Source organism: Triturus cristatus, chromosome 1_1 (assembly GCF_964204655.1).
Source record: "Triturus cristatus chromosome 1_1, aTriCri1.1, whole genome shotgun sequence".
Lineage (NCBI taxonomy): Eukaryota > Metazoa > Chordata > Amphibia > Caudata > Salamandridae > Triturus > Triturus cristatus.
This window is the reverse complement of record NC_140579.1, coordinates 239,020,058-239,044,225: the sequence shown is the minus strand read 5'-3', so window position 1 is coordinate 239,044,225 and position 24,168 is coordinate 239,020,058. Positions and strand designations below refer to the sequence as shown.

The window sequence follows — 24,168 nt, the reverse complement described above, 5'->3', positions numbered from 1 at the left end:
CCATCAGTGCCCGTCCCACCACGGGGGCCGTCACTGTGCGGAGAGGGATAGCTTCCGGGTACCGGGTGGCATGGTCCACCAAGACCAGGATAAACCTGTTGCCCATGGCTGTCTTGGGGTCCAGTGGCCCCACAATGTCAGTTCCCACTCGCTCAAAGGGGGTACTGACGACGGGAAAAGGTTGGAGGGGAGCCTTCTGCTTCCGCCCACTTTTCCCACTTGCCTGGCAAGTTTGACAGGTCCTACAATGGATATCTGAATCCCTTCTCATCTGGGGCCAATAAAAATGAGTGACAAGCCTGTCATAGGTCTTGTCCTGCCCCAGATGTCCAGCTAACGGAACGTCATGAGCCAACCCCAGTAGGAAGGCTCTGAAGCACTGGGGTACCACCAGCACACGGGCTGACCCAGGCTCAGCAGCCTTAGGCTCGCTATACAGGAGGTCGTTCTTCCAGTAGATCCAATGTGATCCTGACTGATCACCTGTCGTTTGGGCTGGGGCCTGCTGCCTCATACCCACAAGAGAAGGGCACACTTTTTGTTCAGCACAAAATTCCTCCCTGGAGGGACCACCATCCTGCTGCCAATGGGTCAGCTCGGGCAGGTCTCCCAGTTCGGCCACTTGTTCTCCTGTCGGTTCCAGGGCATCCCCCTCAGGGTCTGCTCCCTCCTGGACCGTGGGAACGATGGGGGACGGTTTCCCGCGCCCCCTGCCTCTTCTCTTCACGGTTGGGACCTGGGCCATACTTTCAGGCTCCAGGGCCCCATCAACACCCTTACTAACTGACATGGACCGGGTGGTCGCACACACCCATTTAGGCAGACCCAACATTTCCAGATGCGATTTTCTCTCCACCTTAGCCCAAGGGGAGTCCTCCAAATCATTGCCCAGGAGACAATCAACAGGCATGGCGGGCCTCACAGCAACCTGAAGAGTCCCTGAGACCCCCCCCCCCCCCCCCCACTCAAAAGGAACTTGAGCTACCTCACACTTACTCTGTGAGTTGTCAGCAGCTACAACGAGGTAGAATGCATGAGGGACCACCTGCTCTCTGGACACCAAGTGACACTTGACAGCTGTCACACTTGCTCCGGTGTCTCTGAGAGCTTCCACCCTATGGCCATTAATGGTCACCCACTGCCTATATTTTTTAGTGTTATTAGGCAGAGGGGTTGGAGGGACCATTTCCACGTCTCCTAAAAAGACCAGGGACATTTCTGCGGGACCCCACCCACCGGGGGCACCCATCTCATTCCCTCCCAGGGCTACATTCGTCACCTGACGAGGGGGTGCACGTGGTGGTGCATTGGAATCCTTCATGGGACACTGGGGATCATAATAACGGTGTCCCACCTGCTTACAAGCGTAGCAGGTCATGGGGCCCCTTGGAACAGGTTTACCTGTCGGGGCCTCTGGCTTCTTTACAGGGGGAGGCTGGGAACCCTTCCCTTGGTTCCCTTGGGGATTACTTTGGGGCCCTTTCTGAAACTCCCTCTGTTTACCCCTGTCCCCCCCACTCTTCTGCTGGGGACCCTGCCCAGTCTCCCACTGGACCCTTGTGGACCCTGGTACTGACCCAGCGGTCCGCCTCCTCAGCAAGTTTTCTAGGGTTAGATATCTTGCTATCAACAAGGTGCTGGCGTAGCTCTGGAAAACAGTTATTAGACAAGTGCTCCCAAGCAAACAAATCATAAAGAGCATCATAACTATCAACCTTGCTACCCTTTATCCAACCATCCATGGTTCTGCAGAAAAAAGACACATATTCAACCCACGTAGTACCAGGCAACTTCTTACATTCTCTAAAGGTTTGTCGGTACTTTTCTGGGGTTAAGCCATATCTCAACATTAAAGCATCTTTCATATGAGTATAAGACATCCTATCCTCAGCAGGTATGCTCAACAAGGTATCTCTCCCTTCATTTGTAAAGCGGCTCCACAACCCCGTTCCCCAATCCTTCTCAGGGACCCGGTGGGCCAACAATGCTAACTCATATGCTTTAAACCATTGGCTAATATCTTCATTCTTACTGTAATCTTTGATCACATCTTTAGGAAAATAAAACCTACTTTCTGCAGGCATAGATGGAGCGCTGCCACCAGAGGGATTCAACTCTAAACTCTTTTCTTTAAGTTCCATCTCCCTCAACATCTTCTCACGTTCAAATGCTAACTTCTCTCTCTCAAAATCTAATCTTTTGCTCTCCATTTCAGCTTCTCTCAGGTTCTTGGCTTTTTCCAATTCCAACTGCCCTCCTAATTTAAGTTTTGCCATTTCTAACTTGTACCCCCTCTCCCTCTCCCTGTCTTCTAATTCTTCAGGGGAAAGGCTCCTAGAGGACGCACTACTGCCTGGAGATGACACTGGCCCACCTGTGGGCTCTTCCTCTTCCTCTTCTTCTTCCTCTTCCGGTACCACCACCGGATCAGAGGGATTTCTGGCCTCTAACCAGGCCTTCAGCGCTTTGAGGAAGCCGTCTTTCTTTGTGACACCTGTGGTAGGAACTTTAAACTGCTTGCAAAATCCTTTTAGATCTTTTAGCGTGTAGGAATCTATCTTCTCCTTATCAAATTCCCCCACCACAATCTCCACAGGTGTAGCAGCTCCGGCATTCTCCATGGTCAAAACTGGCAGTGTTTAAAAAAATAAGTTCCAGGAAAGCGGAGAACAAAAAAAATAGAATATCCTACCAAACAGACTGTGGCTGTGTTATGGTCTGCTTTCACTATGTAGCGTACACTAATCACTGCACATGAGTCATAAATGCAAAGTTCAATCCTCACCGCTGACCACCAATGTTAGAACCGGCGGTCTCTAGTTGGCAGAGGTATACACTTCTGACAAATAGGGACCTACCAACTCTAGTCAGGGCAAGGGAATTACACACTCAGATAACCCCTGCTACCCCCTTGGTAGCTTGGCAGAGCAGACAGGCTTATCCCAGAGGCAGTGTGTTAAGCATTTATGACCACATACAGTAATAAAGTGAATACACTACAGATGGACACGACACAGAAGTTATTATAAAAATAGTATTTTTATATAAGGCTTAGCACAAGACCAAATAACGACAAAAATATACCACAGTCTTAAAAATACTCTTTGGAAGGAAAAATAATAGTTCAAGTAAGGTTTCTTCTTGGCAAATAGTTCTTTAGCAACAAAATTAAGTATTCTTCTGAAACCCAGTTCTTTGGCAACAAGGTAACCCCCACAGGAGTCACACGACGTCGAGTCTACTATATTCCCAAGGTTCGGCGTCGACCGCGAGGAGCGCTACGTCGAGCCTGGAGTTGCAGCAGACCCCACAAACACAGTACCTTTGGGAATGAAGAAAACGATGATCCACGGCGTCGAGATGTCGAGGTCGGCGTCGATCGTGCCTCGGATTCGGGTCGATCCCCAGCGGCGTCGAGGGCCGGAGCAGCGCTCACGGCGTCGAGATCGGCGTCGATCGTACCTCGGGGTCGGGTCAATCCGCAGCGGCGTCGAGGGATGTCGGGCCGGAGCAGCGCTCACGGCGTCGAGAAGGGCGTCGAGTCGATGCGATCAGCAGCGGCGTCGGGACGGGGTCGCTTGGAGGTGGAGCCGATACTCACTCCTCACTGGCGTCGATACCAGCGTCGAGACGGAGTCACTTGGAGCCGGGGCCGATACCCACTGCTCACTGGCGTTGCTGCTGGCGTCGATCGGGCCCGGCGGCCGGCGTCGAAGGCTCGGGACACTGGAGCCGTTACTCACGATGTCGAGCTGGATTCGGCGGCGTCGAGACTGCAGATTTTCCCTTGTGTACTGGAAACAACACTTTCCAGCAATTCAGCAATTCAGTAGATGGTGAAGTCCTTTGGCCCTGTGACTTCAACAGGAGACTGGCACTCTTCCAGCCCTTGGAGATTTTCTAGCAAGCTTTTAGAGAGAACACACCAAGTTCCTCTCTCCTTGTTCCTTGGCAAAAATAAAGAAGCAGCTTTCAGGTTCCTCCACAGCAAAACAGCACTCTGGCAGAAAGGGGAGGCAAGTCCTTAGATCAGCAGGCTTCTTGTCCTTGGTACAGGTTTCCTTGTCAGAAGTGATCTGAGTTCTTGGTTCAGGGGTCCTTCTCTTATACCCCATTTCTCCTTTGTTCCCTTTGTCCAAGCAGGGAAATTCCCACCATCTCAGGTTTGTTGTGGGTGTTGCCAGGCAGAGGCACCTGGCCTATTCACTGAGCAGGGCAGGGTCCTCAGCCGCCCAGCAGGAGGCGGAGCCAGTATTGTCACTGGCAGGAGCAGGGCTATCAGTCGCCCAGCAGGAGGTGGAGCCAGCATTGTGTCAGGCAGGGCAGGCTACTCTTCCCTCACTCTATGTGTAAATGCCTCATTCACCCCACACTGACTCATTCAGACCTCTGGAGCCACCCAGCCCCTGACACACACACCAAACCAGCAGAGACCGGTGGATAGTTGGACAAGAAAATAGCCACTTTCTAAAAGGGCTATTTTCAAACATAGAATTTAAAAACCATCCATCCTAAAGGGTGTGTTATTAAATTCTGAGTTCAGGGATACTAAACTCGACCTGCTACCATGCTCCCTGAGTCAGATAGATTATAATGGAGTTAATAATCCGTCTGCCCATCCTGGCCTATGGGAGGCAGGTAGCCCTTCAATAGTGAAAAACGAAAATGGCTGTATTTCACTATTAGGTCATGCCACACACATCAGGGCATGACCTACCTTTTACCAACAATGCACCCTGCCCTAGGGCCTACCATAGAGTTGTCTGAAATGTGGCAAAGTGAAGGTTTTTAGAGACTGGCAAGTAGGTTTCCTTGCCAAGTCGACATGGCAGTCAGGGACTGCACGCAGGCGCTGCGGTGGCAGGCCTGAGACACATTTTACACGCGGCTTCTGTGGGTGGCACAACCAGTGCTGCAAGCCCACCAGCAGCAGTTAACTTACACGCCCTTGCCACACGCAGTGCACTAGACTAGGGTCTGAACAGTAAGTCAACCAAGCCAATCATGGTAACACCAATCAATGTAACAATTTAACATAGGAAGCACTTGCACTGTGGCACTGATCAGCAGTGGCACAGTGCCCAAAGCATTAATCCAGCAAAAACATCGTAAATAGAGGAGGCAAACAGAAAAAAATGGAGGAGAGACTCATGCCAATGATGCCAGGTCTAACAGTTACGTAGGCACCAAAAGGGGTCGGGTGGTGCACAAACGGGCCATCTCCCGGTGGGTCGTTCTGTGCATCAAGTCATGTTACTCCTTGCCCAAGAAGGAGCCTCCTGTGGGACTGCTTGCCCATTCGACCAGGGCAACTGCAGCCACTACTGCCTTGGCCTGGTGTCCCCTTGCAGGATATTTGTCAGGCAGCTACGTGGGCCTCGCTGCACACGTTTACCAAGCCATACTGCCTTAACAGTCCGGTCCGGAGAGACGGATTCTTTGGCCGTTCTGTGTTCCGTGACTTTCTAGTGTAATCTTGTTCGCAGACCCACCACCGGGGTTGGTATTGCTGGGGTATCTATTCTAAGGTAAGGAATCTATCACTAACGTGTCTCTTTCAGATGCACAAGTTACTACTTGTGTAACGATATATCTGTAAGAGACATTAGTTAGTGATAGATTCCTTACCGCCCCACTCATCCTAGTTTTATACACCAGAGGCCAGTTTCTTGCATGAAAGTTGTGTACAGAACTGACGTCAGCGCGCATGGGTGGTGCCTAAGTAGCCTCCGTGACGTCGTCCCAGCTTGCACGACGCCAGTGACAGGCGCGGAGCCACACGGCGCCACCTACTGGCACGCAGGGGTACTGCTAAACAGAAAACTTTCCGGATCCAGACTGACGCCTGGGGAATATTCTAAGGTAAGGAATCGATCACTAACTAATGTCTCTTACAGATATATTGTTACACAAGTAGTAACTTGTGCTTTAGGGATGACAGAGTCATATTGAGAATTAGCCCTCGCTTCATCTTATAGTCCTGTCAGATTTGCATCGGAATGAGCCAATAGTTCTTAAGTCTTTTTTCCGAAGCCCTACTAAGGGCACTTCATATTCTTGATGTTAAGATGCCTCATATTCTACATAGACAGAATTAAGACCTTCAGGAAATCTGACCAGCTCTAGATAGCTTATGGACATCCTATGAAGGGGCATGCACTATTGAGGGTCTCTGCAGCTATTGCTTTTTGCCAACAGAAAGCTGGACATCCTCTAGAAAGAAAGATCAGCGCACACTCCACAACAAGTGTATCCATGTCTTCTCTTTTTGGCAGAGGATCCTTACTAGACATCTGCAGAGCTGCAATATGGAGTAACGGGCATACATTCATTATATTTTTTACTCTTATCTGTACTGTGTCCTTCCCGCCTCCACTGATTGAGTGTTCTAATAAGGTGATAACTACTTGCTCTTTTGATGCAAGCATGATTCTATGAAAGATTCAGTACTGGAGGAAAATACAAATTACATACCTGTATACTGTAGTTCTCCAGTATTGGTATCTTTTATAGATTCACATGCGACCCTCCATCCTCCCTGATAGAAGCTCACCGCTTGTAATACTTTACCTTATTACCTTTACACCTGTGCCGAGAAATCTGAGATATGGTGGCCCTTGAGGAGAAAAGTGGTTCTGGAGCCGTTTCCTGATTGGCTGAATTTTGGTTCCTTTTAAAATTATGTGAATCTGTTAACAGTGTCACTTCTTTAAACTTGTTAAACCATGCTTTCACCTATACTGCTTGTGATAATTATTGGCGGACTCTCACCTCTACGACGAGATTCAAGCACATGAGTTGATTAAAGATATCAATACTGGAGAACTAAAATATACAGGTAAGTAACTTTTTTTTTCTTTAAATAAACTTCTCATGCTATCTCCAAATGTGAATACATGCAACTCTTTTGTAATAGCACAGCCTGCACCTTGCTTTTAAGATCCAAGATACGTTTGTTTAAAAGTTGTTAATGGATAACAATGAATGAATGATCCAATACAACCGTGTTAGACATGTGTGACCCAAGAGAACCTTACTGAGGATATGTGCTTGAGATGTTGGTCTGGTGTTGAGAAATCCAATATATTCACAGCTTTCTTTAAGCCTCTGAGATCCGGTATGAGTAGGGATATCGAGGAGCCTCTCAAACACTTCCACATCGTATATCTAGGCACTTTCTTTGAGTATGCCATATTCAGTGAAATAGCTCTGATTTGTTTCAAATGCATACTCTGAGGAGCAATGATGCTGCACAGCATGCTGTGTGACAGTAATTTGGATGGGTATGTTCTGTGAGGCAATTATTCTGTTGAGAAAATTGTCTAGTGCTGTAATTCTGAAGCCATAATTTGTGCAAAGGTAATTCTATTGAATATATTATTTGGGGAAGTGATTCTGATGATCATATTTGTGACAATATGTGTAATGTGCATGTTTTGTTAAAGTAAAACCAATAGGCATTATTTTACACTGCCATTCTGATGTGATTGTTCTGTGGGATAGTAATTGTGATGGAAATATTTCTGGCACAGACTTTGTGTGCTTGTTGAGTCACATATATTTTCAAAGAGACAAAACAAGACTGGCACATGTGGGCACACCCGTCCTAAGCACAAGCTAATGAGAACCTAACCTTGGTATTTCATCTATATGATTAGTCTAACTTTCACCTGTCTTCTCTCGCTAGCCTACACCAAGAGTCAGGTGGACATTGCTACCCAGGGTTGGTTCATTGGCCTCATGTGCGCAGTAGCACTGCTGGTGCTCATCCTCCTTATCGTCTGCTTTATCCGGAGAAGCCGTGGTGGAAAATACCAAGGTAGGGGATGCATCTGCACTACATCACTGACTCATGAAGCTGGGTGATGTTTGGGAGTAGTCAAACCAGTGCCATAGCAAATCGAAGGGAACAAATTTTTGATATTTCTGCTTCTGCTCGCCTCTGTTGGGTCTAGGCCTATTGAACGTTAGTTACACACAGGTTAAAAAAGGGCATTGTATCCCCATCCCTTCAGCCTGTCACAGAAGTATGGTGCATCATGTGTGTAAATAATTGGTAGTCAGCTGTTTGTTGCACCTGTCCCATCTTGCACTTTTTACCTTCAAAGTTCTCCTGCCACCTCAGCCCTTTCGTCATTTACCTAAAATAGTATCTGTCCAAGCACAATCTAGATTATAGAAAACTGTAGGAGGATCCCCAGAGTGCCTCCTACTTTGTTGCCCAGGGAGTAGCCTCCCTGGCTTGACCATGATAAGATTTCATGGGTGGTGGCAATATTTAAGATTTTGGCTACAAACATTTTAATGTACCATGGTGGACAACGGCTAGTATACCCTCCCATGCGAAATCTGATGCAGTCCTCTTTGACAACATCTTTCCTTACATGTCTAGGTGTGCTGTCAGAACAGGTAAATTAGACGACTGTTTCAATGGATGTTTTGAATCCCAACTAATAAGTAGATATTTACTAATGTGACGCCACACTAGGAGGCCTACTGCCCTTGGAATGTGGCTCTCTGCACCCCATTGAGTCAAGACTTTGAACATTTGCACGAGTGGCAGGCTCCTTACCTGATTATCGCTGGGGAGCTTGAGGGAACAGACGCTGTTTTCCTTGCCCTGGGGCGGTCGCTGTCTTCTTTTTGCTGCCGCTGCTGCTGCAGACTTGCCGCCACACGTTGGGAGTACAGGACCACGGCTCCCAGGTTCCTAAGTGACTCCGCCCCCACCCGGCAGCACGTACGCGCCCGGAGGCTCTAAATTCAAACGCTCCCTCAGTGGAGCGGGAGACTTTGAACATTTGCACGAGTGGCAGGCTCCTTACCTGATTGTCGCTGGGGAGCTTGAGGGAACAGACGCTGTTATCCTTGCCCTGGGGCGGTCGCTGTCTTCTTTTTGCTGCCGCTGCTGCTGCAGACTTGCCGCCACACGTTGGGAGTACAGGACCACGGCTCCCAGGATCCTAAGTGACTCCGCCCCCACCCGGCAGCACGTACGCGCCCGGAGGCGCTAAATTCAAACGGCTCCCTCCGTGTCGCGGGACACGCGCGGGCGGCGCCGGGCTAAGCCCGGGCAAAGGGCGGGCCCTCTTAGGCCCTCAGAGGCCAGAGGACACTGGACTGGGCCAGAGACGCTGTTCGTGGAGGAACACTGGTATATATGTAAAATACGTAGTGATATGTGACATATGTTATTGTGTTCAGGAATTTGGATTAGGTCTTAACTGTTTTTAAAATCTATAACACCATCAGTTGATGGTGTAAGTAATAGTACAATTCAGGGAGCTTTATTGTGGGCTGTTGTCTGACATTAACATGTCTAAAGTTAAAGCTCCTTCTGGGCCACGGACTTTGGATAACTATTTGGTCCAGAAGTTTAGCAAAATAAATTCTGAAAGACGACAGTCATTAGGGAAAAGCACTTCACCATCGCTGATGACCCCCTTTGGGGGTTCACCAGCACGTACATCATGGGATGTGACTAGTCAGTGTAATATTATGAATGTGGATGGTTTGGAGGAGGGATTGCCCGATCATGAACAGATTCCCTCCACTGGGGTGGATTTAGATGATTGCCCTGATAAGGTATTACAGAGTTCTCCTACCCCTGTAGTACGGGCAGTTAGAGCATGTAGGAAAATTCAAAATAAGAAGGGGGGAATACGTTCTATAAGAAAACGATTAGCTTCACCCCTAAAACATTCCGAAATAGATGGAACTGCTAAGGTAAATAATGTCTGTTTAGATGATGATACAACAAATAACCTAGCAGATATTATTGAATCAAAGATTAAAGGCATTATAGATCCGCTGGTATCAAAAATTGAGGAATTAACGGCAGAAGTCGCAAGATTGGGTGGATTGCTTAATAAAACCATGGAAGAATCAGGAAGGGTAACTACTGCCATAACTAACAATAAGTGTAAGTGTAAATGTAATATACAGGGTGCCTCTTCTTCTATTAAGGCTATAGGCAGTAAAGAAATTGTCATAGCTAACCCCATAACATCTCACGCGCAAACTCATTCTAATAGTCAGGTTATGTCTGTTATAGGAAATCATAATGGATGGGAAGAAATTGACAAAAGGCATGTTATTAATCTTCCATCTGAATGTGTACCTTATGTGGTGGTATTAACAAATGTACCACCACTTGAAAGTAGGGGTTATCAAGAAACACATGACTCCCAAAAAAATAAATGTTTATCCTGGTTGAACAGGCAATGCGGTTTCCCGTTAAATTTCTCTGACAAAGTTTTGACCACCAGGAGAGTTAAATGGATAGGGAGTTCTAAGAAAAGCTCAAAGGGGGACTGTGTAATTGTAAACTTTAAATATCCACAACATGTCGATACGGTCCTCCTAAGAGCTGCATCTCTTCCAACCTCCGATGCCAATGTATGTGCCCGATCGCTAGGTTTCTTTGATAGTCATCTTAATACCAATCTAAGGGAGAGTAGCGGAATTATAACCCACCCGACGATCTATAGACCTCATTTTGGCATACCCACACAAAATAGATTCCATGCCCTTAGCTCCCTGGACTCTAATGATTGACGTATACAAGAGAGGGAGATGTATTCAGTAAGGAAGGAAGGGTCTGGCGTAGATGACTGTGTAGATGAAACTATATTTACGGTCATAGCACCCACACCTAAACTGATCGAGGAAGTGAGGATACATGAGGGTTCCGTGAAGCTATGCAATCCGGGACAATCAATTGGGGAGGCCACTGTTGGTGAATATGCATCCGGTTCTGCTATTAGGCCTATTACTAGAACAGGCACTTGTTCCAGAATGGTTTGCTGGAACGTGGCCGGTCTGAAATCAAAGGGCAGAGACCCGGGATGGGAAAATGTTATTAATAAGTACGACATCTTATGTTTCCAAGAAACCTGGTGCAAAAATGATGTTGATTATGAGGGATTCGTGTCATATAATTTACCAGCACGAGGAGTGGGACCGGGTAGAGCTAAGGGGGGTTTACTCACACTTATATCGGTTCACCGACGAATATCGGTGATTAAGTATATACCAGTGGGTGATCTTGCCCAGATGCTCTGGATCCGTGAAGGGAAAGGCCGTAATATCCTTCTGATCAACTATTACAACAATATCTTTGATAGCACCAGGGGAAGAATATTAACCGATTTGGCCAATGCTACTGATAACCTGAGTTTGGAATCCAACGTTGTATATGATATCATTTGGTGTGGGGACTTTAATATTTCGCTGTGTGATCTATTACCTTTAAAGGCATGCGGGGTTACTAATAATGCCGGTTGGGAAGTTCCGCACTTTGGTCATGATACTTATGGGGAAATTTTGAATACATTAATGGGATGTCATGACTTGGAAATATTGGATTGTTGCAGGGATGGCAATGGTTTGCCCATCCCTACATTCAAAAATTGGCGTTCTCAATCAGTGATTGACCATGTGCTAGTATCTTCTGGTATCGCCGACTGTTTTGCCCCACTGGAAATCAAAATATCGGATACAAGTGACCACAACTGTATTATCGTGGCCACGACCTTGTGGGAGGAGGTTGTGGGGGAAGTGGGGACTACAATCGACAATATAGAAGCCCATCGGGCAAATGGGGTAAGACTTAGGTGGGTAAGGGAGAAAGCTTCTGAATTGATCACATCCATAATAACGGGGAATTTGGCAGACATTGTATTTATTTTAGAAAATAGATTCGACCATGAGCGGGCCGTATCTTGTTTTATAGGGATCAACACTGCCATTAATGCTAAATTTACTGGTCGCAATAGGGGTTGTCCAAGACCTGGACCTGTCTGGTTTGATCAAACCTGTTCTGCCGATCTGACTAACCTTAAGCAGGCTTTAGCAATGAAGCCTAGGGATAAAAATTTAGTCATAACTCTAAGGTTAGATTATAAAAATGCTATTAAATCCAGGAAGGGGGTTCTTCAACAACAAGCTTGGGATTCCCTTAACCAAGCGGCAGAACTTTCTAATTGTGCGCTATTTTGGGCAACAGTTAACTCTCCATTCCTCAAGGAGACAAATATACCGGAGTTAACAGCGAATGTCTCTTGTGAGGGGTGGATTGCCCATTTTTCAACTATCTTTGACTCGGGTAAAATCACTAATGCTGGCTCATCTAGGTGGCCCATTTTACCACTTGATATCTCTGTTGAAGAAGCTGAAAGGGGGATCAGGGCGAGTAAGGGCGGGAAGGCCCAAGGGCCGGACGGGGTCCCAATTGATGTTTATAAAGAAGCGCCTAAAGTTTGGGGTCCCTTGTTGGCTGTTGTTTTTAATGCCGCTGTTTTTACTGAACCCCCTCCGACCTGGGGGGAGTCCATTATTTTCCCAATATATAATGATGCAAAGAACTATCGCCCTGTTTCCTTATTGGACTCCTCCATAAAAGTTATGAGCAGGATTATGCTTATAAGATTGGAAGAATGGGCAGAACAGGATGGTATTTTGGCAGATAGCCAGTATGGTTTTAGGAAAGGCAGGGGTACGCTTGATCAATGTGTCAATTTAGAACTATTGATCGGGAAGTACAGTGATGCTAAACCTGGCCTTATGTATTTATGCTTTGCTGACTTAAGTAGTGCTTTCGACATGGTTGACCACTCAATTTTATGGCCAACCTTGTTGAATTTGGGAGCACCAGAGGGCATAATATTTTTTCTTGCCAGGATGTATGAGAGATTAAAAACGTGCGTACGTTTTGGTAGGAAGGGAGAATGTACCCCGAACTTTAGCGTTAAACGTGGTATAAGGCAGGGTTGTGTTTTAGCTCCTCTTTTATTCATTTTATTTATCAATGGAATTGATGTTATTTTAAAGGAAGTTAATGCAGATGCTCCTATGATCAATGGTGTATCAGTGCCGGTGTTATTATATGCCGATGACGCTGTGCTACTATCCAGAACTCCTGTAGGATTACAGCGGTTGATGGACAGCTTTGCATCCTTTATTAGAGATAGAAAACTAGTTATTAATAAAGGAAAAACGTTCACCATGATCTGTGGCCCTAAGAAACTAAAACAGGCAAGGAAAGGGTTTTTTATCGACAAAGTAAAAGTACAGCAAGTGGACAAGTTCTGTTATTTAGGCATAACCTTTTCTAGTGATAAGAAGTGGATTTATGAATTTAATAACATACGTAATAAAATGGCCAGAAATGCCCATGGAATTTTTAGATTTGCTGCAAAAATTGGGGACCGCAGGACTAGGGATATGATAAAAATTTATCAGGCCAGATGTGTAACAATTGCATTGTCGGGAGCAGGAATTTGGGGTTATTGCTGCGCCCACAATTTGCAGCTAGAAGAGAATTCCTTTCTTAAAAAACTTTTATGCCTACCCACATCGGCCTCCAATGTTCTGAGTCATCAGGAATTATCTGTGAATTACCTACTTGACCTTCTGTCCCTTAGGCCTTTGATGACCTGGCGGTCTATTTGGCTGAATGAGGAGAAATCTTTCACTAGGTCAATTATCCAGGATTGTTTGCGATTAGACAAAGCTGTAGCAATACCCTGGATTAAATATATTATTGTGTGTTTCTCAGATATTTTTAACCTGAACATTGTAATTGATCCCAATGCGGTTTTACTGATTCCCAAAATTAGAGTTAAAAAGGGTTTTCCTGGCCTTTACGGAGAGAAAGAGGGCGGTCGCCACAGGAACTATGTCCACTGTTATGTTTTATAACAGATATTTATTTAAGGATGAATTACCTGTTTATTTAACCCTGGTCACCAGACCGACGCATAAATTTGTGCTAACAAGACTCAGATTTGGAATAGCGCACCATTTGGTGGCCCATCCAATAATGAAAAAACATCCATTAGGGCCTTGCAGATGTGATGGGATTTCCAAGCAAAGCACAATGCACTTTATGCTGTTCTGTAAATTGTACTCTAATCTCCGTATTGTCCTTCTTAAACCTATGTTTGTTAAATATGGAACACGCACAGTTGAGCACGCAATGAAATTGATTTTCAATTTGCAATCTGCGGATGTATGTTTTTATACTGCAACCTTTTTAAACAAATGCATCAATTCCAGGAAAAATATGTGTTTTTAATTGCGTAAATGTAATTATTTTAACCAGTATTAATCAATTCATAGTGATTTTAATGTATTATCATGTCTACTATCTCGCCCGTATTTTTTTTATTATGCTTTTTGTTTGTGCTTTAATGGTCATTAATTTGTACCGAATAAAGCTTAATTGAATTGAAATTGAGTCAACACTAATTTTCTGGCTTGGGGCTGCAATACATTTCTTTTCAGCCTAAGTCGGATTTTCCCCATGTTGCTATAAAATAAACCTTATGACAATGTCTTTTTCTCTGAGAGACTGGGCATCCAGTGATTTGCTGATTGTGCGCTGTCTCTCTTATTAAATACTCACCCTCTGGGGCCAGCACTCTGCAGAGTATCATAATCAGGCACGGCCCGTGCAGGTAAGAGCAGTTGGGGGGGGGGGGGGGGGGGGGAGGGGGGATGGAGTCGACAGATAACGACGTGGTAACCTTAAATAATATAAAAATGAAAAACACTTACCTTGCTCTCGCCACAATCTCTTTATGATTCCAAATATTTGTATGATTAGGATAGAAGTAAATTCTTTCTTGTATCTGGGTCCTAATCACTTGACTAACTTCTATACTCACCCCATAAAGAAACCAACTTTTTACTCTTCTGTAAATTAATGAAGACAGACCTTTTCCCACCTTGTTAGGGTTCTTTGCTTGTGTTAAACAGCTTTGTTATTAAGTAGGTTTAGGAACAAGGAGACTCTGTGGTAATACCACACTCTATAAAATACAAAGGGCCCGATTTATATGTTATATCAAAGGAGGAACAAGGGCACCCAAAGGAAATAGACAGGGACCTTGGGTAGATACGTATTACAGGAAACAGTGGTCCCTGAAACCAAACGATAGAGCAGAAAATGAATATAGTCAAAATTGAAACTATATTTTAGCCAGTGTCCAGCCGGGCATGGCAACTTTAATAAGTAGAAATTCTTGACAGTGAACAGGGAAATGTAAGTAGAATTCGGTGGGACACAAGCCTGTATCCTCTGACTTACATACCGAGTAAACAGAAAATGACAAAACACATTCAGGCAATTACAGTGATGTTTCTGTGACAGATAATGAATAGCGAAACATCTGATATTCAGACTGCCACCTTCACACTATATTACATACAGCAATATTTATGGTGTAGGGTGGGCAACAGAGTCGACGGCGTTTCGATCCTTATGGGAAAGATACAGGATCATCATCAGGACTAAATTAGTTAAATTGCCCTTATTTGGAATGCCTGAGTAAACATTAGACATAAGGCAAACGTACAACCAACATAAATGTGGAAAAAACATAATAAAGGGGAGGGAAGGGAAAAAAAATGGAAAATAATAATCAATCAGTTGGTGATTACAATAAAAACAATACATTTCGCATCAACCAGGTACTGCGTCAGATCAGGTGCTCATTCAGGTGTGCATTCTTATGTAAAAGTGACATCGCAAGTGGTTGTTTTATGGCGACTAATGTCTAAACAGAAATATGAAAGATAGGCGATTTCAAAGGTTACGTTAGAAATTTGTTAAATTAAAAAAGACATTTAGGACAGCCGTGGTTCGATAGTCACTAGATGCGCGGTACGATGTGGACCCGTGAGGCGTACGAGGACGTTAAGTGAAGAGGGGTGGTGGGGAACGAAGGTGAAGAGGGGATAAGTGAATAGGGAATTACCTCATGTTGCCATGGAGGCAACGAAAAAGATGGCGAATCACGGATTACCGTAGGTAAGCCCTTCATTCGCTGCACGCCCTACGCATTCACTTCCACACTTCGCCCTTCTTATGTTTTTCTATTATTTCACAGGCATTGTCCTACCGTAAACTCGTACCCTTATCTCAACGGTACCTTTCCGTGATTCGCCATCTTTTTCGTTGCCTCCATGGCAACATGAGGTAATTCCCTATTCACTTATCCCCTCTTCACCTTCGTTCCCCACCACCCCTCTTCACTTAACGTCCTCGTACGCCTCACGGGTCCACATCGTACCGCGCATCTAGTGACTATCGAACCACGGCTGTCCTAAATGTCTTTTTTAATTTAACAAATTTCTAACGTAACCTTTGAAATCGCCTATCTTTCATATTTCTGTTTAGACATTAGTCGCCATAAAACAACCACTTGCGATGTCACTTTTACATAAGAATGCACACCTGAATGAGCACCTGATCTGACGCAGTACCTGGTTGATGCGAAATGTATTGTTTTTATTGTAATCACCAACTGATTGATTATTATTTTCCATTTTTTTTCCCTTCCCTCCCCTTTATTATGTTTTTTCCACATTTATGTTGGTTGTACGTTTGCCTTATGTCTAATGTTTACTCAGGCATTCCAAATAAGGGCAATTTAACTAATTTAGTCCTGATGATGATCCTGTATCTTTCCCATAAGGATCGAAACGCCGTCGACTCTGTTGCCCACCCTACACCATAAATATTGCTGTATGTAATATAGTGTGAAGGTGGCAGTCTGAATATCAGATGTTTCGCTATTCATTATCTGTCACAGAAACATCACTGTAATTGCCTGAATGTGTTTTGTCATTTTCTGTTTACTCGGTATGTAAGTCAGAGGATACAGGCTTGTGTCCCACCGAATTCTACTTACATTTCCCTGTTCACTGTCAAGAATTTCTACTTATTAAAGTTGCCATGCCCGGCTGGACACTGGCTAAAATATAGTTTCAATTTTGACTATATTCATTTTCTGCTCTATCGTTTGGTTTCAGGGACCACTGTTTCCTGTAATACCGATTTATATGTTGGCGTAAAGGGTGCTTCATCGCAACGGAGTACCCTTCCCACTAACATAATGGTCCATCTGCCAGATTTACTAGGCAGCAATTTAGTGTTTATGACGTCACTGAAAATTACAGTGATGGAGTACTAAGATTACAAGTAAGCAACTTTTCTTAGGATGAGTTCATGTAGGCTGAGAGGCTGTCAATTCATCAGCCACATTCATGTATGATACATGATCTTGTATCCAGAAACAGTTGGTGTCCTCCAATGCCATGTTTCTTTGAGCCACATGCAGCACCAGAGCCAGACCTACAAGACTAGAAAATGGGTGGAGGAATTCCTTCGAGTGTAAACATATACAGCACAACTGTATACACTTGGAATTAGTCTGTCTCAGTCATGTGGTGCTTAGAGTACATCATCAATAGATTTACAAACCACTAAAAGAACCATTTGTTTACTGGGAAATGATTTGGCATCAGAAACGTGTCAGTTTTATCAGATGTTTTCACCATCCTTTAATCATGAACTACGAGGGAATATTTCTAACATTCCTACCCATTCTTGAGGTATGTGTGTGATTGTCCATCCATTTTATAGGGACGAGTGAGGAAAAAGTACAAATTGTGAGGAAATGGTAGCAGCATGCATGTGGTATGGAGATGTGTGAGGACCGTGTGTATTTTGTGGTGATATGTATCGAGTTTGCACTTAACAAAAAATGAGTAGCAGACAGACAGACTGAGAAGGTGCATTCTGAAAGTGGGGAAGTGATAGTGGTGGGAAAGTAGCATGGGGGTTTGTGAAGGGCATGCACATGTGTGTGGGACATTCATGTATTAAGAAAATGTACAAAGACTTAATCATTGTGTGAATGCGTGAGGCAAGGTCAGAATGTTCGGTGGTGGTATTGGCATTCACGTGGTATAGGTTTCTGTTAGGAGCATTTAAATATGGAGATATATAAAGGGTATGCACACAGGTGACTAACTTGGAACATTTCAGCAGATAGATATTGCCTAATCAATGAGATTGAGAAGAGCAAAATGAATTGTACTTATCACACCCAGGTACCAGGAAGGTCTTTTCATGCAGTTATGATTTTGTGCTTCCTCCTTTTAGTGCGAGAGAAGAAGGATACGCCTCTTGACCCTGAGGACAGGAATGATGAGGATGGCTCCTTCGATTATAGGTAAGTGCTTCCCACATTTTATTCCCATGGTCTTCAGCAATACTGTCTGTGTTCAGAAAGACATGCACGAGACACTGATGCAAAGGCAGGTGCAATTTGCTTTGCCATGCATAAGGCGTACCTTGACAGACATATGAAAGTCGCGTTCCTGAAAATAAGGGCATGCACACAGATGAAAAACAGATGAACAAAAGAATCAAATGTAGGCCCAAAAAGCAACAGACTGAAAACACCCTGCCACAAGTAGGTCATAACTTGTTAGCACAATATGCGCACACATATTCACACTCATCATTCACACACGCATCAATAATCATGCTTCGATCCGCCCCCAACCCCCCCCCCCCCCCCCCCACACACACACACCACCACAACTACCCTGTGTTCACAGATGGTGTGGCCGAGTATGTAACAGGAGTTTTCTGCACCATTACTGAGGTCCATATAATGTTATGATTCTGGCTTCCAAGTCTGGCAAGGATACTGTTGTCATTCTTGCTGTGATAAATTTTGAATTATTAATGTTATTTTTACTGTCCTAAGCATAGGCATGTGGATCACTTTCGACATGTACAGCTCTCTCATGCCCCTACAAAACAACTCTTCTCGTGCCCTTCTGATGGTTTTCAAACAGCAGTTTTACACAAAGTTGAGTAGCCTTTACATCCAGCGCCTAGATACGGGTACACTTGCTGTTTGCATTTCAGAATTCAATTACTAGCAGGTTTGTACCTGTATTTTGATGTGGCTTTTCACTTCACAAACTGCTTTTAGTTTTGTGATGTCCACTGCTGCATTATATGATCATTATCAGGTGCCTTGGAAGCTGCATGTAAGGTGTCTGTTCCTCCTCTTGCTTTCAAGGAATGAGCAAAGGTAAGCCTGCCAGTTATGCAGACTGAGAAGTGCATGATTTGCATCGTACAAACGTTGCACCAGTAGTGCCATGATGAATCACTTCTTTTTGGATTGATCAGGAAATACATTCTTCGAGACAGTGTGTAGTGATTGGGAGAGAAGCCATATTCGTGTTGCCAGCTGTGGCTGACCTCGTGCGAGGCTCAAACATTCTGATCAAGGAGGATGGCTACATGACAAAAAACGTATCCAAAATGGTTTAACAAGATGAGGCCAAACTGTGTTTCCGCCTAGGAACTGCTATATAAAGAGACTATGAAGACATGAGCGATACCCTAAGTGGCAGCTTTACGGATGATGGCTAAAAAAGTAGGTCTCTGATAAGCCCAAAAGGCAGCCACTAGCTCCGCTTGTGTAGGTAGTTTTTGAATGTTGTATTCCCAGTTATGAACCACCAAAGTTCAAGAAAAGCACAGAACTTATGCCAATGTGTTTTTGAACTCGCTCAGAAAAATTAGGAGATTTTTTAATATCTAACCAGTATAAAGTACATTCTGCAAATCGGAATTGGATTGTCCGTCATATCTATTTACGGAAATGAAATTCAGAGACCACTATGGGAACAAGGTGGGATAACTTACACTGCTATAAGATATCTTTGTAATGTTGATTGTAAGACTCTTCCCCGCTCATTTGGCTAAGATTACACTGTACTAGCACCATAAATAAATGTGCGGAAACTATGGCAACCAAAAAGGCTGTCTTCTAGGTAACTACAATGTCCCCTGTGGCCATATGCTTCCAAGGCTTTGTGTATCTGTGATTTGAGACCTGCATTAATATACCAGGTGGGCACATACTTTTATGATGAATAGTGTAGCCATGGAAGCCCATAAAAGTGTCTCCTAAGTCCTTCGTTCTGTAGGGAAATGGTTTGAAGTATTTGTGTATGTTTCTATAGCTGCAAGATAGGTTTTACAGAAGTTTGCATCTGATAGAGACTACTAGCTGCAGATTCCTTAACGTAGAATTAACCCCCGCCCCCCCCCCCCCCCCTCCCCTCCCCCCATGGCACCCTACAGAGGCGAGTGCAGACTTTACCCGGGCCATTTCACGGCCGCTGGCATTTTGCTCATGGGTGACCCCGCCACCTCCCTACGGACCATTTGCTTGAGGTTCCCCATCAGGGCTCTGGTGGACGGTACCCCAGTCGCTCCTACATCTCCACCGTCCTGCTCCACACGATCCAGTCTGCCTTTCTTTCTACCCAGGGCCCTCTTCTGCAGACTGCTTTTCCTTCCTTGTCTGTCTCTCTCTATCTATCTCTCTCTCCGTTTTTCACATGCTTTCTACCTCCAGGGAGGATGTTGCCTTCGCTTGCAAGGGTGTTCTTCAGAGCGGTGCTCTGCTCTTTCACTGCTATGGCTTTTTGTACCTTCGTGCTTGGCACTTTTCCAACTGGTGCTGTTCCTCGCCTTTCGTTTCTCTCTTTTCTGTTTCAAAGATTTTTCGCACACTGTTCCCATACTCTCCACAGTTTTGTTTGTGATGGCTCCGCGTTGTGGCGCAGAAAACTTCTCCAAAGAAAACAGATGTCAGCGCGCCGGGGTGGGGCTTATGTGACCTCGCTGACGTCACGCCCGCAGACGACGTCAGGGCGGAGTCACGGGGTACCGCCCGCCGGCGCGCAGAGATGCTGGGGCAAAGAAATGTTTCCGGGTCCAGTCTCACGCCTGGGGATAATTCTACGTTAAGGAATCTGCGGCTAGAATAGTCTCTACCGGATACATTGTTACTGAAGGGGAGTAACTTGTACTTTAGTGTCTAAACTAAGCAGAAAGTATAATATTGAATCAACGCAGTGGAAAAGAAAGGATCCAAAGACCAATAACAAAATGTCATCCGTCTTCTTGCATCCTGTTATTCTGCAATCCTTTCCTGGAGTCCTGGTTGATTTCTAAGTTCTATTGAAATAATTGAGATGTTCATCAGTTATTCTTCCAGGTAGTAAATCCAAATTTAACAAGGAGTAGTTGAAGATTTTTCGTCCCTCCTAAGGCAGGCCATCTACCTTTTAGAGGGGGCATCCAGTGTTGTTCGTGGACCATTTATTTCAGATTGGAAACTTGTATCTAATATGGCAAAAAGGGGAACGACAAAGGGTTCCCTGCTTGGCTTGCTAATCCAACACTGTGGAAAGCACTTTTCCAATTCCGGAGTAGTTTAGGTCATCAACTTGTGTCTTTGGCACATCTAAAAGGAACTTTGTGGCTTTGGTTTGTCCCAAAGAATCTGCTTACTTTTCCAAACAGTTAAAAATCATGTTGTCACCTTCAGATGCAGTGATCAGTTGTAGGAGCGCAAGATAATCTGCTGAGCTTTTCGGCAGTCTGTTCCAGACTCCTGCCTAATGGGTTTTGGGCATCTTTATCTGTTTTTGAAAAGGTCATTCCTGGATTTAGAGCCAGTCTGCAAATTTCCTTTGAACGTGTACCTTACTGTTTGTTAATATAATTGTTGCATTATCCAGTGTCGACCACCATTTTTAATGCTCCACAAGACTGTAAAATGCATTTTAGTGCTGGTAAATTTATTTATTTTCCAATCAGCTTGCGGTGGTGAGACTCCAGAGGAACACAATGTTATTTAATCTTGTGTGCACGCCCGTTTGCTCCAAACCTGTACTGTGATTTAAAGGGTGTTAAGAATACATAAAGGTCGAGGGTCCTGAATGAAATTCCTATAAGAAAATTGTTCATTTTTATTTGACGTGTGATGGCATAATGATTGGTTGAGATTTGCACTCTTGAATCCACCAATATATCAGAACGAGTTGGGTTCACATTATAGGCAATCTTACCTTAAGATTGGCTAGGATACAAGAAGATATGAGACCAAGAAGTCTTTGGAATCCCTAGGTAGACACCGTCTCCTGCTTTTAGAAAATTGCACAGTATCTTTCGAAGAGATTACACTGTTTTCACAGCCCTTCACTTCTATGGTATCCAATGAGGTATTTATGAACTGCAGCATTTGTGTCAGAATCAGTAAATGTTCGATATTGTTCGCAAGCAACCCTAGAATGTAGAAGATCTCCAAAGCGTTATATACATGAAACAGAGACTCCAACTGTGAGGCTGTTTTTATCTACCAGCCATCCAACGATAAGTGCGAGTTCCTTTTAGACTTGGGTGCATTGTCAATGCTGCTATCATGTCTAAAAAATCGGGGCAAAGAATTGCAGATTTTGCATTGCATTCCCACTATCATAAATTGAAGAAACTGTCAGTGTGGTGGACAAATTAGAATATGAGCATGGATTTATTGCAGGTGTGTTGACAGCAGCCAATCTTCCTGTTGCAGCTAGTTTTTGAAGATTTCTAACTTTTTTTTAAAATGGCTCATACATATCTTTCAAATAAAAATAACAATTGTCTTTAGGAGACTTTTTAGTACGCACATACTTTCCAGTATTCAGAACGGGAATACAGAAACTAGATCAATGATAAGGGAGGGGAACAGCCATTACAATGCGGTTTTTACCATGCGCAGCTTTTACATCGCATGAGTTACAACGCATGCGATGTTACAACGCAATGCCATTACAACGCAAGTCTTTACATCGACTTGCGCTAGATGGCGTGCTAACATTACAAATAGTGTAGTTTACTATCCCAACACCTTCCCTACTGTTACGTGGACTGGAGTTGGAATAGTAAATTACACTTTTCTAATGTTAGCACGCCATCTAGTGCAAGTCGATGTAAAGACTTGCGTTGTAATGGCATAGCGTTGTAACATCGCATGCATTGTAACGCATGCGATGTAACTGCACGCGTTGTAATGACACGCGTTGTAATGTCATACATCCATAAGGGAGGTTGACTGGTGCCAGCAATTCTAATGATGAGCTAATATTAGTATGTATTTGACGTTATAGTCCTTTCACACCTGCCCTAGTATCGATGTACCATCTGTTGAACAGAAGGGACTGGGGTGTGGGATACCTGCTGAGTAGTTGGACTTTGGTAAAGGACCACAATCAATTGATAATATTGTGTGTGATAATCTACCAATGATTTTGTGACTTACTAAATGAACTAAAAAATAGTAATTGTTTTAAATGTTGCATAAAGTCACTTTTTTATTTCTCTTAATGGGTCCTGAAACCGGTCACAAGAAAATCCATAGACAAGAAAACTAGTAGACTGAAAAACACCAACCCTTAAAAGTGATCCCCAGAAGAGATTTTTGGTCCTTCATTACACATGTAAACCCCTGTTTAAAAATAAAAAAAATGAAATATAGAACAACCACACAGTGAATAAGAGAGCCTCACATTCCAGACCTTTTCATGGGAGGTTTACATTTTTGGTGTGGCAGTCTGTTCAATTTAGGCATATCCTTAACAGTGTAACCTCTTCCAGGAATAGGTCATGGAAGAAGAGACACTTCTCTAGGGAATATAAATGGGATCTACCTCCCATATACTTGGAGTTCTGAATCATCATTAGCGCACTCCAGAAAAGGTGTTTTTACTACAGCGAAAAATACATTCTGCTGAATGTTGCATCGAAGGTTTTCAGAGTCAGAATGTCTGTTCAAGTTCTTTCTGTAAGTTGTTGAAGAGTGCCTTCTTATAACTTTGATAAGCATAACAATCTGTATATACATTACTGCTGAATTTACCACTATTCAGATAGCATCAGCTAGGCAATGAGGTTTCCTAAATCTACTGTACTGGTTTCTCAGGTCAAATGACCCAGTAGAATTGATCTTCAGTTGATGATGTGGAGAAGGGGCTCATTTATAACTCATTTTCCCCCTTATACTTGACAACCCGGCAGTTAGGCATCCTTCCTTGCAATTTTATGAATATACTTCTCAAGGTCCGGGTTAGTGCAAGAAAATGATCACTCTTTCAAATTGATCAACTTTGCATTAGGTGTTTGGGAAAAGAGTTGTCTCTTACCAGTAGGAAGCTATAGCTCATTATTTACATGATTTTCCTCCCTGCTGTGATACGACATGCAAGAATACAATGTTTGCCACTGACTGGCCATTCTAATGAAGTAAAATTATGTTGGAAACTTCACAAACTTCATTTTCTGTGAATCCAAATTATCCTACCAAAAGATAGCGAGCTATCTGTGCACACCAGTAGACTAAGGACCCAATTCACAAAGAATCTGGGAAAACTCAGAAATGTATATGTTTGGGTAGATTTCCAACTCTAATACATTTTCAAAAATCTACAGGAGTACATGTTGATGTCTACAAAAAAGTA

At 44.0% G+C, this 24,168-nt stretch overlaps 1 protein-coding gene across 2 annotated transcripts in view; it reads left to right on the top strand.

Moving 5' to 3' along the window:
• NFASC (neurofascin) overlaps positions 1–24,168 on the top strand; it is a 1,241,670-nt gene that overhangs the window by 1,180,294 nt on the left and 37,208 nt on the right. For both annotated transcript variants that reach the window (XM_085627649.1, XM_085627634.1), the window contains 2 exons: positions 7,688–7,819; positions 17,954–18,023. In XM_085627649.1, coding sequence (XP_085483775.1) covers positions 7,688–7,819; positions 17,954–18,023 — 202 coding nt within the window. The remainder of the gene's footprint in view (positions 1–7,687; positions 7,820–17,953; positions 18,024–24,168) is intronic.